This window comes from Rhinoderma darwinii, chromosome 7 (assembly GCF_050947455.1).
Source record: "Rhinoderma darwinii isolate aRhiDar2 chromosome 7, aRhiDar2.hap1, whole genome shotgun sequence".
In the NCBI taxonomy this organism is placed as follows: domain Eukaryota; kingdom Metazoa; phylum Chordata; class Amphibia; order Anura; family Rhinodermatidae; genus Rhinoderma; species Rhinoderma darwinii.
In genome coordinates this window covers 68,334,791-68,353,371 of record NC_134693.1, presented here as the reverse complement: position 1 = coordinate 68,353,371, position 18,581 = coordinate 68,334,791, and the positions used below count along the sequence as shown (strand labels likewise).

General features: G+C 44.9%; 1 protein-coding gene and 1 long non-coding RNA gene across 4 annotated transcripts in view; one reads left to right on the top strand and one right to left on the bottom strand.

Moving 5' to 3' along the window:
- FOXRED2 (FAD dependent oxidoreductase domain containing 2) overlaps positions 1-18,581 on the bottom strand; it is a 117,071-nt gene that overhangs the window by 47,959 nt on the left and 50,531 nt on the right. For all 3 annotated transcript variants that reach the window (XM_075833507.1, XM_075833509.1, XM_075833508.1), the window contains 2 exons: positions 16,576-16,742; positions 16,105-16,270 (listed from right to left, as the gene is read on the bottom strand). In XM_075833507.1, coding sequence (XP_075689622.1) covers positions 16,105-16,270; positions 16,576-16,742 — 333 coding nt within the window. The remainder of the gene's footprint in view (positions 1-16,104; positions 16,271-16,575; positions 16,743-18,581) is intronic.
- The window catches only part of LOC142657949 (uncharacterized), a 51,532-nt gene that overhangs the window by 3,464 nt on the left and 29,487 nt on the right, over positions 1-18,581 (top strand). The window lies entirely within an intron of this gene.

Genomic DNA, 18,581 nt, shown 5'->3' with positions numbered 1-18,581 from the left:
ACTCCTAGCAACCCTAGGTTTTGGGATCTTTAGGGACACAGGCGCACGAGATGGCCACCGAGGCCGCAATAAAGACAGAGTCCAGGCGTGCGTCTGCGTTGTCTCTCCTGGGTGGATAACTTACACTGGTCCATTATTACCGACTCCTTAGGAGGATCGACATCTGAGGACAGCAGGGGTTGCTGTAAAGTTGGAGCCAGACTGAGAAGGACTCCCTACCATCGAACCTCTTGGAGGCGTTTTCGGATCCGTATATCAATCCGGGCAGACAGAAGGATGAGGTCATCCAGGGTAGACGGCAGATTCCGAGCGGCAAGTTCGTTATTAATTTTAGGAGCCAGTCCATGCCAGAATGCAGCCACCAGAGCCTCATTGCTCCATAACAGCTCTCCCGCCAGGGTGAGGAAGTGGATGGCGTACTCAATCACGGAGGTGTCTCCTTGGCGTAGGTTAATCATACCCATCCAGGCTCCTCAAACACCATGCGAAAAGTCCGGAAGAAGGCTGGGAAGTCACGGGTTTCTGGTCCTTGTCTCTCCCAGATAGGGTTCGCCCATGCAAGAGCCTTGCCAGTGAGGAGAGAGATGTTAGTGGTAAAGAAACACGCGTGTCAACACTGCCAAGAGGTGTAGTCTGAGGATCAACATTGCCAGGAGGTGTAGTAGGAGGAACAGCAGCTTGTGCCTCCTGCCGACGTGCAAGAATGTTCAACGCCTGGAGGAGTTGGTCCTGTCGAGACGGGAGATCTAGCATATCCGCCCGCATCTCTTGAGATGTCGTCACAGTCTTGAATCGACCAGCGGGGTCCATGGCCTGAGCGTACTGTCACGAAGGGTCTGTGGACCCACTGGGCCGTACCGCCTTGGCGGTGAGGCAGCTGGCCAACAGGGCGCAGGTGAATGTCTATAGTTCGTATAGGTACCTGTGGCAGCTCAGACAGCAGCAGGGCAGGCTTGGCTTGAACTAGGCAGCAGGTAGACGTCAGGCGAGGTGAAGCAGGTCAGACGTGGAATACAGCACGACACAATTTTGGCACAGCACAGTGCTCGACCAGGATGGTATGGAATGCAAGGAAAGGGAACAGGAACTGGCACAGGAAACTGGAACACACTGGCCATCACATAGACAAACTAGGAAACATCAACAATGCTCAGGCATAGAAGCAGGGGGCTGGACCCCACTTATAGTTCAGGTTACTCACGGGTCAAAGTACATACAAAGTCCGGTAAGCGCGCTGCCCCTTTAAAAGCGGGCATAAGCGTGCGCATGCAACCTACGGGATCCGGTTGAGGTGAGTGAAAGAGGGCGCTGGCGTCTCCTGAGGAGGCTGGGGCCAGCGCTTGCCGACTTGTGGCTGCGGCTGTCAGGAGGGGATTGGAGCTGACAGCCCACAGCCACGGAAATTACACAGAGCAACGATCAGCGGATGAACGAGCAAAAGCTTGTTCATTGGCTAATCTGCTCTTTTATGCAGAATTAAAAATCATCGTTGTCGGCAGCACATCTCCCTGTGTAAACAGGGAGATGCGCTGCGGACATGATGAAAATATATGAGGATGAGCGATCGTAGTAACGAGTGCTCGTCCCTATACATAACCAATCATTGCTCCGTTGATCGGCGCTGGTTTACACAGCCCACGTCGGGCCCTGTAATAGTTTTGCTTATTATCAGCCTTATGGAGAATCATTAGTAGGGTAACTGAAATACTAGGACTGTGCCCTAACTCGATAAGGGGATTTGCCTAGATTGAAGCTTATGCTATAAGTCTCTTGGCACCGAGGTTACACTATAAAGAAACTGCACCGCTTAAATTTTTTCTGTGTTCATCTAGCTCTGGTGGTATGTGGCCGGGGCCTATGTAGAGGCAGAAAGTGTTTATATGCCTTTTTGGCTAACTGGAATGAACACTAGAAGCAGAGATATGCCTGCTCAGACGCTGAAAAAATTACAGATAGTGAAGGAATAATTTCACTTTCTAGGCTTTGCAGAAAAAGCAGAGGGAAATGACTGCTCTTCTTTTATACAAAAATGGCTACTAGACCATACAGACAGTGCTTCTTTTTCAGAATCGTTCCAAGTAGACTGGGCTCAGAGAACGCCGACTAGAAGCCCAATACCTGGCAATAGACCAAGGCCAATCTTGGGAAAATCGGTGTGCTCGCGTGACAGAGACAATGTTTTCAAAGAAATGAGAGAGTATGGCAAACTGTCATTTGATAACAACAAAATAATGGTATCCCCCGATTATTCTATAGAAACTCAAAAATTCAAAAAGTTTGAAAAAAGCTGGACTTCCTTATGCTATATTGTATCCCGCTAAATTGCATGTAGTCTATAATGAAAGGCCCATTTTCTTCCAGGACTAGCCTGATCTTGTTAAATGGCTTGATGAGCATGATATTTCTACAGTGTTAGGCCCCATGCACACGACCGTATTTTTGTCCACCCGTAAATACTGGCGTAAATACGGGTCCTTGGTCACACCTATTCAACCCGTATTGCACCAGTATTTACGGACTCGTGCCCGTAAATACGGGTCCGGTGTCATCCGTATTCCACCCGTATTTACGAGCACGTTTTCGCTGCAAAATTACACTGCAGTAATCGGCAGTCCTTCTCTCTATCAGTGCAGGATAGAGAGAAGGGACAGCCCTTTCCGTAATAAAAGTAAAAGAAATTCATACTTACCCGGCCGTTGTCTTGGTGACGCGTCCCTCTCTTGACATCCAGTCCGACCTCCCTGGATGACGCGCAGTCAATGTGACCGCTGCAGCTAGTGATTGGCCTGTGATTGGCTGCAGCGGTCACATGGGCTGTAACGTCATCCCAGGAGGCCGGACTGGAGGAAGAAGCAGGGAGTAATTTTTTTTTCTTACAGCTTTATCTATATTGTGATCGGCAGTCACTGTCCCTGGTGCTGAAAGAGTTACTGCCGATCGTTTAACTCTTTCAGCACAATGGACAGTAACTATACACTGAGGTCGCCTAGCAACGCTCCCGTAATTACGGGTGCACACACGTAGTCACCCGTAATTACGGGAGCCCCATAGACTTCTATGGGCCTGCCTGTGCCGTAATTACGGCCTGAAATAGGACATGTTCTATATTTTTCAATGGCACGGGCACCTTCCCGTAAGCATACGGGGAGGTACCCATGGCCAATAGAAGTCTATGGGCCCGTAATTACGTTCTTTTTACGTTCGTGTGCATGGGGCATTAAGTGTTAAATAGTATAGGAGCGTCACTATGCTATCTGGCTATGTTACCCTGCTGTTTTTGTTTTTTTTACTCATTTTAAGTGGTCATATTAAGGGGTAATTTACTACTGCTCTTGTATTTAGTTCTCATAAAAATGATATGTAACTTGTTAAAAGCTCAGAAAGAGAGAGTGAGTGGTGGTACTTCATGCTAAGGTTAGGGATCAGTGATGCTATGTAAAGCATTAGTTGATCATATGGAGTTGGGGAATATGGAGGTACATCGCGGGAGGGGGGAGTGTTTCCATGTTTTTCCATCTATTTTGCTCCACCCTTTGTTCGAATTGATGAAAGTTGTCTCATGGAATGTCCGTGGTCTAGGTGATAGCGTTAAAAGAGCAGGAGTATTTGGGCTTTTGAAACAATATAAATCATGTAATGATCGGGGTAGGGAAACGGACAAGTGACAGGGACAAGTGAGCCCTAATCTACCCGCCACTCTGTCCCTTCCTACTTGCAACGACCCGCCCTAGGCGACGGGGTACAACTGGGCGGCGGTCCCTACGCTCAGTAAGTGCACGAGACAAACATACAAGGAAATATAAAGCAAAGGGAAAGGGGCAGTTGCCCACGGCAACACCGTGAGCAACAGAGTGGTGAACGAGCCAAGTCAAACCAGGAGAGCACGAGGTACCAAACGCAGAAGTAGTCAGAAAGTCAGGGTCAGAATGGAGCAGGATCAAATTGTTAGGAGCTGTAGCTGGGCCAGGAAACCACACGGAAAGAATCACAAGCAAGGAGGAACAGGAAAGGCAGGTATAAATAGACAGAGGGCGGGAGCTAGCTGAGTCTGGCCAGGCTGCGATAGGCTCTCCCACTCCTAAGCCTGCCAGCCTGAGTGGTGGAAGCTGGAGTCAGTCTCAGAGGGATAGACTCAGGTGAAGACTGATTACCTATGGAAGTTAACCCCGAAGCTGTGCCTGGCAGATCCTTTACAGTACCCCCCCTTTTATGAGGGGCCACCGGACCCTTTCTAAGTGGACCTGGTTTACTGGGGAAACGAAGGTGGAACTTCCTGACCAATACCCCAGCGTGAACATCCCGGGCGGGTACACAAGTCCTCTCCTCAGGCCCGTATCCTCTCCAATGGACCAGGTACTGGAGGGAGCCTTGGACCATCTTGCTGTCCACAATCTTGGCCACCTTGAATTCCACCCCCTCAGGGGTGAGAATGGGAACAGGAGGTTTCCTCGAGGGAGCCAAGGACGGGGAGCAGCGTTTAAGGAGGGAGGCATGAAACACGTCGTGTATACGAAAAGATGGGGGTAACTCCAGCCGGAAGGAGACAGGATTGAGGATTTCAATGACCTTATACGGCCCAATAAATCGGGGAGCAAACTTCTTGGACGGGACCTTAAGACGCAAGTTCCTAGATGATAACCACACCAGATCCCCGACCATAAACAAGGGGTTAGCAGAACGTTTTCTATCAGCCTGAGTTTTTTGTACGCTCTGGGACACCTCTAGGTTCTTCTGAACCTGGGCCCAGACTGTGCACAGTTCCCGATGAACGACCTCTACCTAGGGATTGTTGGAACTACCAGGTGAAACGGAGGAGAACCGTGGATTAAACCCAAAATTACAGAAAAAGGGGGAGACCCCTGACGAGTTACTGTCCCGGTTATTAAGGGAAAATTCAGCGAGGGGAATGAATGAGACCCAATCATATTGACAGTCAGAGATAAAACACCTTAAATATTGTTCTAGAGACTGATTAGTCCTCTCAGTTTGGCCATTGGTTTCAGGATGGAAAGCAGAGGAGAAGGACAGATCAATCTCCAACTTCTTACAGAAGGCTCTCCAAAACAAAGAAACAAATTGTACCCCTCTGTCCGAAACAATATTGACAGGGACCCCATGGAGACGCAGGATGTGTTTGACAAACAAGGTAGCTAACGTCTTGGCGTTGGGTAGTCTCTTGAGGGGCACAAAGTGGCACATCTTACTGAAGCGGTCTACTACCACCCACACCACCGACTTGCCTTGGGATGGAGGCAAATCGGTGATAAAATCCATGGAGATATGTGTCCAAGGTCTCTGGGGAATGGGCAACGAACGTAGTAAGCCCGCTGGTCGGGACCTGGGAGTCTTGGACCTAGCACAAACCTCACAAGCGGCGACGCAGGCCTTAACGTCTTTAGGCAAGCCATGCCACCAATAGTTTCTGGCAATGAGGTGTTTGGTACCCAGGATGCCTGGATGACCAGATAGTGAGGAGTCATGATTTTCCCTAAGTACCCTTAGCCGGTATTGCAGGGGAACAAACAGCTTGTCCTCAGGAAGGTTCCCGGGAGCTGAACCTTGATCAGCTGCAATTTCAGAGACTAAATCAGAATCAATAGAAGAAATGATTATACCGGGAGGCAAAATACAAGCAGGATCTTCCTCCGAAGGAGGGCTGGCCATGAAGCTACGCGACAGTGCATCGGCCTTAATATTTTTAGACCCAGCCCTATAGGTAACCAAAAAGTTGAATCTGGTAAAAAATAGCACCCATCGAGCTTGTCTCGGGTTTAGCCTCCGGGCAGATTCTAGGAAAACCAGATTCTTGTGGTCGGTAAGGACCGTTACCTGGTGCCTAGCCCCCTCCAGGAAGTGGCGCCACTCTTCAAATGCCCATTTAATGGCTAAGAGTTTGCGGTTGCCAATATCATAGTTACTCTCAGTGGGCGAAAACTTCCTGGAGAAGTAGGCACAGGGGCGGAGATGGGTGAGGGACCTGGTACCCTGGGACAAGACAGCCCCCACTCCCACCTCGGATGAGTCAACTTCCACGATAAATGGCTCCATTTGGTTGGGCTGAACCAGCACCGGGGCCGAGATAAAGCACTTCTTAAGGACCTCAAAAGCCTGGACAGCCTCTGGAGACCAGTGGAGGAGATCAGCACCTTTGCGAGTGAGGTCCGTAAGAGGCTTAGCGATGACCGAGAAGTTAGCAATGAATCTCCTGTAATAATTAGCGAACCCCAAAAAACACTGTAACGCCTTCAGGGAGGCAGGTTGGACCCATTCCGCCACAGCCTGAACCTTGGCGGGGTCCATGCGGAATTCATGAGGAGCGAGGATTTGACCCAAAAATGGTATCTCCTGTACCCCAAACACACATTTTTCGGTTTTTGCAAACAGTTTGTTTTCCCGAAGGACCTGGAGCACCTTCCTGACATGCTCAATGTGGGAGGGCCAGTCCTTGGAAAACACCAGTATGTCATCAAGGTACACTACAAGAAATATCCCCAGGTAATCTCTCAAAATCTCATTTATGAAATTCTGGAAGACCGCCGGCGTATTACACAACCCAAAGGGCATGACGAGGTATTCGAAATGACCTTCGGGCGTGTTAAACGCAGTCTTCCACTCATCCCCCTCTTTGATGCGGATAAGGTTATACGCCCCCCGTAGATCAAACTTAGAGAACCATTGGGCCCCCTGAACCTGATTAAAGAGATCAGGAATCAAAGGAAGGGGATACTGGTTCCTTACAGTGACCTTTTTCAGGTTACGGTAGTCAATGCATGGCCTAAGACCACCATCCTTCTTCCCTACGAAGAAGAAGCCAGCACCTACCGGAGAAGTAGAGGGGCGAATGTAACCCTTGGCCAGGCATTCCTGGATATACTCTCTCATGGCTTCACGTTCGGGACAAGAAAGATTAAATATCCTACCCTTAGGAAGCTTAGCTCCTGGTACCAATTCGATAGCGCAATAGTATTCTCTATGAGGAGGTAACACTTCGGAGGCCTCCTTAGAGAAAACATCAGCGAAGCCCCGAACAAACTCAGATAGCGTGTTCACCTCCTCAGGGGGAGAAATAGAATTAACAGAAAAACATGACGTCAAACATTCATTACCCCATTTGGTAAGCTCCCCAGTATTCCAGTCAAACGTGGGATTATGCAACTGCAACCAGGGAAGGCCTAAAACCAATTCGGACGATAATCCCTGCATCAACAGTACAGAGCACTGCTCCAAATGCATGGAACCAACAAGGAGTTCAAAAACAGGGGTATGCTGTGTAAAATAACCATTAGCAAGAGGAGTGGAGTCGATACCCACTACCGGGACAGGTTTAGGCAAATCAATCAAAGGCATAGCAAGAGACATAGCAAATTCCACAGACATGATATTAGCAGAGGACCCTGAATCCACGAAGGCGCTGCCGGTAGCAGACCTACCACCAAAAGAGACCTGAAAGGGAAGCAAGATCTTATTACGTTTCATATTTACGGGAAATACCTGTGCGCCCAAGTGACCTCCCCGATGATCACTTAGGCGCGGAAGTTCTCCGGCTGCATTCTTACGCTTAGGACAGTTGTTCACTTGATGCTTGTCATCCCCACAGTAGAAACAGAGACCATTCTTCCTGCGGAAATCTCTACGTTGTTGGGGGGACACGAAGGCCCCGAGTTGCATAGGTACCTCTGAGTCTTCCGGGGAAGAACGAAGCAACGGAACCTCGGGAGGCATCATGGGGGAGTCGGAGGAGAAAACACATAAACGTTCGCGTTGTCGTTCCCTGAGACATCGGTCAAGTCGTACCGCTAAAGCCATAACCTGGACTAGGGAGTCAGAAGAGGGATAGCTAACTAGCAGGTCTTTCAGGGCATTCGACAGACCCAACCTAAACTGGCACCTTAAGGCAGGGTCATTCCACCGAGAAGCTACGCACCACTTCCTAAAGTCAGAACAATACTCCTCAACAGGTCTCTTACCCTGACGTAAGGTCACCAGCTGACTCTCGGCAAAGGCAGTCTTGTCAGTCTCGTCATAAATGAGTCCGAGAGCAGAAAAGAAAAGATCAACGTAGGAAAGTTCAGGGGCGTCAGGAGCCAAGGAGAAGGCCCATTCTTGGGGCCCGTCCTGGAGCCGGGACATAATTATACCCACTCGCTGGCTCTCAGAACCTGAGGAGTGGGGCTTTAAGCGAAAGTAAAGCCTGCAACTCTCCCGAAAGGAGAGAAAAGCCCTCCGGTCCCCTGAGAACCGGTCGGGCAACTTGAGGTGGGGTTCAGGAGTTGAGGTGAGGGGAACTACCAAGGTAGCATCAGGCTGGTTGACCTTCTGAGCCAGGGCCTGGACCTGTAGGGAGAGACCCTGCATTTGCTGAGCCAGGGTCTCAAGGGGGTCCATAGTGGTTTCAGGGACCAGGGTAGACTAGGTATATGGGCTTGTGATTATGTAATGATCGGGGTAGGGAAACGGACAAGTGAGCCCTAATCTACCCGCCACTCTGTCCCTGCCTACTTGCAACGACCCGCCCTAGGCGACGGGGTACAACTGGGCTGCGGTCCCTACGCTCAGTAAGTGCACGAGACAAACATACAAGGAAATATAAAGCAAAGGGAAAGGGGCAGTTGCCCACGGCAACACCGTGAGCAACAGAGTGGTGAACGAGCCAAGTCAAACCAGGAGAGCACGAGGTACCAAACACAGAGCAGAAGAGTAGTCAGAAAGCCAGGGTCAGAATGGAGCAGGATCAAATTGTTAGGAGCTGTAGCTGGGCCAGGAAACCACACGGAAAGAATCACAAGCAAGGAGGAACAGGAAAGGCAGGTATAAATAGACAGAGGGCGGGAGCTAGCTGAGTCTGGCCAGGCTGCGATAGGCTCTCCCACTCCTAAGCCTGCCAGCCTGAGTGGTGGAAGCTGGAGTCAGTCTCAGAGGGATAGACTCAGGTGAAGACTGATTACCTATGGAAGTTAACCCCGAAGCTGTGCCTGGCAGATCCTTTACAAATCATCTATATTTTTCTTAGAAAAAACTCACATAAAACAGTGCACCATTTGTATAAACCATGGTATGGTTTTACTCGTCATTCTTTTTTTCTCTATAATCAAGGGGGGTTATTATTTTGCTCTTGAAAAAAACAATTTTTTCTGTAATTGCACTAGAAGTGGACCAATATGGTCGTTACATTTTTATACACGGTCAAATTAATGGAACTATTTGTATCTTAGCTGGGGTTTATATACCCCTGCCTTTTTCGCTGTATATTTTATCCCTGCTATACTCTTTTACTATAGACAAGAAGGGACAGTACCATTATTTTTATTTGGTGATTTAAATTATGTTACTAAGTTGGATAAATTCCGCAAATTATATGCAATTGAAAAATCTCCTGTTTCCGCTCCTCTGGCTGGTTTTACAAATGAGGTTGGCTGGCTAGATGTGTGGCGAGTGAGAATGAGAAACTCCTTAAAAATAAAAATTTTCTTGTTATTCTAAAACCCACTCTTGCTTATCTCGTCTAGATTATATCATCTGTAATTCATCAGCTATGCCTATAATATCAGTGATAAACTATAAAATAAATACATCTAGGTTTACTCTTAAAATGGAGCCCTTAACCCCTTAAAGGGAACCTGTCACCAGCATTTCACCTATTAAACCAGCAATACCTGGTGGTAGTGGGTGAAAAATCATTTCTATATAACCTATAATTGTCTTCTTAGTCGGCTCTGTAGCTTTAGTATTCAGCATTTTAGTGTTCCCACATCATATGCTAATGAGCATAAAAGAGTCAGATCTTCATTTGAAAAGAGTCAAATCTTCATTTGAAAAGAGTCATATTTTCATTCCTCAAGTCTTTCCGAGTTTACACTGCTTCCTTACTTTTGATTGACAGCTCCTCACCTTCCCCCAGCACACAAAATCCTGCAGTTGTGCATTGATGTCCTCTTCTGGTGTGTGCACACAAAGGGACACCGGATTATTACGATAAAAGGCGCAAAATGTTTGCAGACCGTTATTTACAGTCGGTGGCGGAGTTTAGGAGAGGGGATAACGGCAATGAACTTTTGATAGCAGTGGCCAGTGAGGGATATGTAAAGCTCAATAGGTGAAATGCTGGTGACAGGTTCCCTTTAAGGACCAGGCCTATTTTAGCCTTACTGACTGGGCATTCTCTTTCGTTTTTTCCTCCCCGCCTTCTAAGAGACATAACTTTTTTATTTTTATGTCGACAAAGCCATAAGTGTGCTTGGTTTTTGCTGATAATGCCTTTATTCTCGATCCTTCTGCCACAAATAGGAGCTTGTGGGGGAGGGCCCAAAAGGTTTTTGATGTATTTATAGGAAAAAAAAAGCATGAGCTGAAATCTTTCGGGTCAAACCTTCTACTTTTATCAAAGGCTCTAGTGCCGCCAAGGTTTTGGCTAATATGGTTAAAACTCAATCTGAAAAAAGTTATATTTATGGCATTAAAAATAGGGCATGTACCCTCCTATTAATTCAGAAGAAATGAGCAATAATACTCTTCTACCACCTCTGGCGATAGTGGGGGTTTGAGCTCTTTTCTGGATGGTCTCGCTTTCCCTAAATTACCAGCTACAGCATTTCAGTGCTTGGAGAAACCTATTAGGGAGGAGATCTACTTGGCCCTGGAACAGCTATCAATAGGAAAGGCATCAGGTCTTGGTGGCATTCCATTGGAGGTATATGTCAAATTTAACCGGGTTGTCCAGGAATACATTTTATTTCTATGGTAACTTAATTTGACATGTACAATTAACTTCCTAATATAATGTCTGTTTATATCTTGAGGGGTTACTTACTTCTAATGTGAGGTCACGCGACTGCACCCAGAGTAAATTTTTCACTTCCTCTGGTGTTCCGTGTCTTTGCTCAGCCAGCACTTTCAGCAGAGATGAAGCACGGAGCGTCATCAACTAGGCTTACAGGCAGTGGGACCAGAGGCGGGGCTCTGAATAGCTCATGAAACATCTGCCCGTCCCACTGCCTGCAAACTTAGTTGATGACACGTCGTGACTCTGCTCTCCTGGAAGGCTGGCTGAGCAAAGACAGGGAATGACGTCTCTGCTAGTACACGCCCCGTCCTCCTCTCTCTCTGAGTTCCCGCACTGCCTGCCCCTCTCATCGACCACGCACCCACCTGCGGCGCTCGCCCCCCCCCCACGGCGCCCCCCCCCCCATGATGGTATTTACAGTTCTTACAGGCGTTATATAAATACAGGGATGATGGGGGTTACATACAGGGATTCATCCCTGTATAGGACGTTGGGGGTAATACAAAGGGATAATGGGGTAATACAGAGGATGATGGGGGTTATATACAGGGATTATGAGGTAATACACAGGGATGATGGAGGTAATACACAGGGATGATGAGATAATACACAGGGATGATGGGGGTTATACACAGGGATGATGGGGGTTATACATAGGGATGATGGGGGTTATACATATGGATGATGAGGTAATACACAGGGATGATGGGGTTATATACAGGGATCATGAGGTAATACACAGGGAAGTTCGGGGTTACATACAGGGATGATGAGGTAATACACAAAGATGATTGAGGTTACATAAAGGTTGTATACAGGTATGATGGAGTTATATTATCCCCGTGTATTACATCATCATCCCTGTTTATAACCCCATCATCCGTGTGTATAACCCTAACATCCCTGTGTATTACCCTCAATATCCCTGTATATAACCTCCATCATCCCTGTATATAATCAGCATAATATCTGTATATAACTCCTATCATCCCTGTATATAACAGCCATCATCCCTGTGTGATTAATATCTGTAACGGTAACAGTCTAATGTAAAGTGCTGAAAGATTCAGGTAGCACAGCATATAGCCAAAAACTACTAGACTACATGTGAGTCAATACAAGCCTAGGGCGTATGCAGCCCAACAACTGAAGGGCCAAAGTAACAACAGACCTAAAGCATGTAACACAGACACCTGTCAGAGGTAACATACATACCTGAAGTCATGGTCTCACACAGGGAGGACGCCAACACCCGACGCGCGTTTCGGCAGACGAAGGCATCTTCGTTACAGTTACAGATATTAACTATTTTTCTATACATCTTATGCAGCCTGGTTGTCCCTTCCGGACTCCAATTTGCACATGCGCCTGTATTTTGACATTTACGTATGATCATGCTTGCTATACATGTTTTTTGGTCTTGCACAGGTCGGCGCCTTCTTTTCATTGTGTGACTCATCTTTTTTATTCTGTTTTGTCTATCACTAATAAAATTTATATGTTTGTAGGTCTCTCTAGTTGCCTTTGATCAATGCACCAAGTCATGCTTGGTTATTTATTGTGGATTTCTCATAGTGGTATAGATTATTGATGGATTCGTTTAATCACTTTGATATAACACACTTTATTACCATTTTTTTGTAAATCTCTCTTAGCCCTCTTTGGGTACAGTTGGTTATATATTCCATACATATTAGATTATCAGAAAGCCCCGCTGAATTTGGCGGGTCCAGCTGACGTTCATCTGGTGTGTATGGGCACCTTCAGTCAAAGGCTATGATTCTTTCCCCCAATTTATGTAAAGACTTCATTTAGCCCATGGAAGACAAACATCTGTTTCTACCCAGTGGAGGAGTCAAGTTAGATGGGTAAAGCCTTGGATAGCTTTGATTCCCATACAACAATTATCTTAGCCTTGGAGCCATTAATTAAGCAAATTTCTTCAGAGAATTGTCTTTATCTGATGTTTTGTCTGCTAAAAATCTAAAAATGTATGTGTTTACTGTACCTGCAAAAACACACGGACATTAAGTGTATGTTCACACAGGGTGGGTACGCTGGACAAGATTTGGTCAAATCTCATGTAATTTGCTGCTACTGTATTATGCTGCGCAACAAAATCCTTTGCGAAAAATACATAGTATTTACACTACGTGTTAACTTACCCTAAATACCATTTTAGAACTGCACTTGTTAATGGTAAACATGCATATTGTCTCGGTTTTCAGCTGTACAGCGGCCGCTATGTGTGTCCCTAAAAAAAGTCTGGAGTGTTTGGCAGCTGTTAATCCACACCGGCATGATTAAAATAGCATGCATATTTGGCTGGGCCAAACGAGGATGGTGATGGGGAATTGGTGGTGATAGCTGTTCGCTAAACTATTGAATGTCTATGGTCAGCTAAAGCACTCCTACGTTTTTGTTTGTAGTTGATCAAAAAGTTGCATGTACCCCAAAATGGTACGAATAAGAGCTACATCTATGAAAAAATAAAATAAGTTATGCTCTAAGTCAGGAAAGAAAAAAGTATGCAGTTGTGCAGGCCCGAGGAGAACATTTCTTCTGTTTCAAGAGGGGATTTATTAAGGCACTAAAATTAGGGAATCAGGAAGGGGAGTACCCAAACATATCTGCTGAAAGCGAGGGTGCCTGTATTATAACAGGACAACACTTTCCCAGCAAAACTCCCCAAACTGCAAACGTGCAGAGTACCAAAAGGGGGATAAGAAGCAACACCATTTATCAGTGTGACACTGGCCTGTGCATAAAGGAATGCTTCACAGCGTAACAAACATCTATGGATTTTTTTATTTTTTTTTTATTTTTTTACCCGATTATTAGACCACCTTATTATGCCCTGATGTACTCCGCACAGCTTACATATGCCCCCACATTATAAACTGAAATACCAGTAACACCAGTTAAACTAAACAACTATCAAGCATAATGTGTGCTTCAAAAGTCAAATGGTGGTCCCTCCCTTCTGAGCCCTACACTATGCCCAAACAGCAGTTTACTACAAAATATATGGCATCGCCATATAACAATTTTTTGGGGTATGTGTCTTCAGTGGCACAAGCTGGGCACGACATATTTGTCACTAAAATGACATATCTAGGGAAAAATTTCAATTTTTACTTTGCATCATCCCGCAGCGCATTCATTTATGGAAAAGACCCGTAGGGTGAAAATGCTCACTACACCCCTTAATAAATGCCTTGAAGGGTGTAGTTTCCAAAATGGGGTCACTTCTCAGGGATTTCTTTTATCATTTTACATCATAGCCTCTGCAATATTGAACCAATACTTTGTAAGTTGCCAAAATAGTTTCAATTTCGCATGGTACTCTTTCACTCCTGAGCCCTGTCGAATGTCCAGGCAAAAGATTAGGGCCATGTAGGGTGATTCTAAAACCGGGAAAAACAGCATAATAATTAGAGAGCTGTCTTTTCATGGTGGCACAAGCTGGGCACCACATATTGGCATATATATGGAAAAATTGCAATTTTTACTCTGCAACATCAAGTGTACACTAATTTCTGGAAAACACCTGCTCACTACTCCTAGGTGAATACCTTGAGGGGTGTAGTTTAAAAAATGAGGTCACTTCTGGGAGATTTCCCTTGTTTTGGTCCCACAGGGGCTTTGCAAATGCGACATAGCGACCAGAAACCAATCCTGCAAAATCTGCACTTCAAAAGCCAAAAGGTGCTACTTCCGTTCTGAGCCCCACCATGTACCCAAACAGCAGTTTATGACCACATATGGGGTATTGCTGTACTTGGGAGAAATTGCTTTACAAATCTTGGGGTTGTTTTTCACCTTTATTTATGGATGAAAATAAAACATTTTGAGCTAAATCTACGTCTTGTTAAAAAAAATGACATTTTTATTTTAACTGCCCAATTCTAATAAAAACTATGAAACAACTGTGGGATCAAAATGCTCACTACACCTCTAGATGAATTCCTCAAGGGGTGTAGTTTCCTAAATGGAGTCACTTTGGGGGGTTTTCACTGTACTGGTACTTCAGGGACTTTGCAAATGCAACATGGTGCCTAGAAACCAATCCAGCAAAATCTGTGCTCCAAAATCCAAATGGCACTCCTTCCCATCATGTGCCCCAACAAAGGTTTATGACCACATGTGGGGTATTTCAGTACTCTGGAGAAGTTGCTTTACAAATGTTGGGGGGCTTTTTCTTCTTTATTTCTTGTTGATTGTTTTATTTGTATTGTTTGTTTTTTTTTAGTTAAAACAACATCTTCTTGGGGAAAATTTTTTTTCATATATTTCATGTCCTTATTCTAATAAAATCTATGAAACACCTGTGGGGTCAAAATGCTCACTACACCCCTAGATTAATTCCTTGTGAGATGTAGTTTCCAAAATTGAGTCTTTTTTGGGGTGTTTCGTTAGTTTTGAATCACAAGACTTCTTTAAACCTGACATGGTGCCTAAAATATAATCTAATAAAAAGAAGGCCCCAAAATCCTCTAGATGCTCCATTGCTTCTGAGGCCTGTGCTTCAGTAAATTAGCACACTAGGGCCACATGTGGGATATTTACAAAAACTGCAGAATCTGGGCAATAAATATTGAGTTGCGTTTCTCTGGTAAAATCTTCTGTGTTACAGAAAAAAAAAAAACAGGATTAAAAATTACATTTGTAAATTTCACCCCTACTTTGCTTTAAGTCTTGTGAAATTACTAAAGGGTTAAAAAACTTTCTAAATGCTGTTTTGAATACTTTGAGGGGTGCAGTTTTTAAAATGGGGTGATTTATGAGGGTTTGTAAAGTATGGGTCCCTCAAAGCCACTTCAAACCTGGTCCCTCTAAAAATAGCCTTTTAAAATGGTCTAGAAAATGTGAGAAATGTCTGCTAAAGTTCTAAGCCTTGTAACGACCTAGAAAAATAAAAGGAAATTCAAAAAACGATGCCAATCTAAAGTAGACAGATGGGAAATGTTAATTAGCAACTATTTTGTGTGATATTTCTATCTGTCTTACAAGCAGATACATTTAAATTGATAAAAATGCAAATTTTTGCAATATTTTGCAAAACTTAGGTGTTTTTCACAAATAAACGCTGAATGTATCGACCAAATTTTTACCAGTAACACAAAGTCCAATGTGTCACGAGAAAACAATCTCAGAATTGCTTGGATAGGTAAAAGCATTCTAAAGTTATTACCACATAAAGTGACATGTCAGATTTGAAAAATGAGGCTCTGTCAGGAAAGTCTAAAGTGGCTGCAGCGGGAAGGGGTTAATTGTAAAACATTTTGTGGGTACATACATGTGTGAGTACAGCAAGGACTTACACTCCAAGGAGAATCACATCAACCAGCACTTCAAACATCTGGTAAAGGCCTGATGCTTCATTTATACGTCTCAGCAATACATTTAAAAGCTGGGAGATTGAATAATGAGTTGATGGCCAGGGAATGTTGTGGTAGCGGTTTTCCATCATGCGATGTACAGATCGAACTAAAAAGATAAATTGAACAGTTTACAATGGTCTACATGTAGATATTGAAAACATTTACAACAATGTTTGCCCCAACCAACCACATTAAAGATACATTGTCAAGGATGGGTACTTTTTCAATGCCAATGCAAGTTTATATTGCTGGTTTAAAATTTTGCATAAGGACATAAATATATATACACCAAAACAGCACTTTTATTTAAAATTATACATATATTTACAATGTCTCGTAAGTTTATCTCCTTTTCACTTGGTGTGTTTTTGTATTGGGGGTATTTAAGGAAGAGACTGCAAAGTTTCTCACCTGTATATCGAAATCCATGAATAAATCCACCCGCAGATTTGCGAAAGTCAATACCATGACTGGCTGTTCCTACCACAAACAGACCCCGGTTATGCTTTGCTTCATAATTAGGGTTCAGCAAGGGGTATTTCCTTTTTAGCCCAGAATACGGCTTTAGTCTAACAGATCTGCAAAATAGTGACTGAAGTCAAAATATGTTAAGACAACAGAATACTAAACTTTACTTACAGGGGTTTTCCCATGAAGGACATTTATGACATATCCACAGGATATGTCATAAATGTCATAGATGCGGGTCCCACCTCTGGGACCCGCTCCTATCCCTAGAACAGAAATATATCTCACGCGGACTTCCGGCCACTTCATGATTACATGGCCGGGAGGTACGGAAACTGCCTAACTCGCTGAGCTACTTCCGTAACTGCCATTCCATACTATGAATGTTACAGAAAAACAGTGCAGCTCAGCAAGTTACACTGTTTCTGTAACTCCCAACCATGTAATGAGGAAGTGGCCGGCAGTCAGCGTGAGCACAAAAAGCTAGAACAGGGATTATGGGGCCCATTCTAGAGATAGGTGCCGGGTCCCAGAGGTGGGGCCCGCATCTATCTGACATTTATGACAAGCCTTGACAAAGACCCCTCACTCACTATGGGTCGAAACGTTGCCTTCGATTGTGAATGTCTTGACAATAAAAACCACTTTGAAGATTTGAAGACGTGTGCTGTTGTCCTACTACTTCTTTTGAAATTTACATCATGCCGGAGTGGGTTTGCCTGGCTTGACAGCGTGCACCGCATCAGATTCGGGATTAGTGCTGCTTCAAAAATTATTTTTCTCTTGATATCCTGTGGATATGTCATAAATGTCCTTCATGGGAAAACCCCTTTAAGGTGCCAGAGGTTACAATATAGCTGTGCTTATCTATTATGAGAACTGTAATGCCGGGGTAGGGAGACAGACAGGTGAGCCCTAATCTACCCGCCACTCAGTCCCTGCCTACTTGCAAAGGCCCGTCCTAGGCAATGGCGTACAACTGGGCGACGGTCCCTACGCTCACTATGTGCACGACAGACAAACAGACAGGGGTACACAGAAGCTAGGGGAACGGGGCAGTTGCCCACGGCAATACCGTGAGCAACAAGAGAAGTTAACGAGCCGAGTCAAACCAGGAGTGTACGAGGTACCAAACACAGAGCAGGAGAGTAGTGAACGAGCTGAGTCAAACCAGGAGTGTAAGAGGTACCAAACGTAGAGCAGGATAGTAGTCAGTAAGCCAGGGTCTATATGGAGCAGAGGACAAAAGTACAAGCAGCAGCAGCAGCAGAGCCAGGAAACCGACAGAATCACAGGCAAAGGAGAAGCAGGAAGTGAAGGTATAAATAGACAGAGGGCGGGAGCTAGCTCCGTCTGGCCAGGCTGTGATAGGCTCTCCCACTCCTCAGCCTCCCAGCCTGATTGGTAGAAGGAGGGGTCACTCGATCAGACTTAGGAGCAGATGCAGACTGACTAACCACGGGCGTCGACACAGAAGCTGTGTCTGGCAGATCCTTTACAAGAACTGTACCTATTTGTCACACTAAACAGTTTCTAATTTTCAACCCTTTAGTGACCAGCCTATTTTAGGCATTAATGATGGAGCAATTTTTCAGTTTTTCAGGTCTTTTTCAGTCACATTTCAAAAACCATAGCTTTATATTTTTCCGTAAACATAGTCGTCTGAGGGCTTTTTTTTTTTTGTGGGACAAATTTTTAATTGGTACCATTTTTGGTAAATACGATTTTTGACGGCTTTTTATTGCATTTTTTGGAATGCAGGATGAACAGAAAACAGAAATTCTGGCATTGTCTATTATTTAAATTTATACGTCATTCACCTAGCAGGTCAATTAACACAATAGTTTTATAGTTCACGTTGTTTCAGACATGGCGATACCATTTATGTGTAGCTTTTTTATTATATATTTTTTGTTTTCTTTCATAATAATTGTATTTTGTTTTCATTT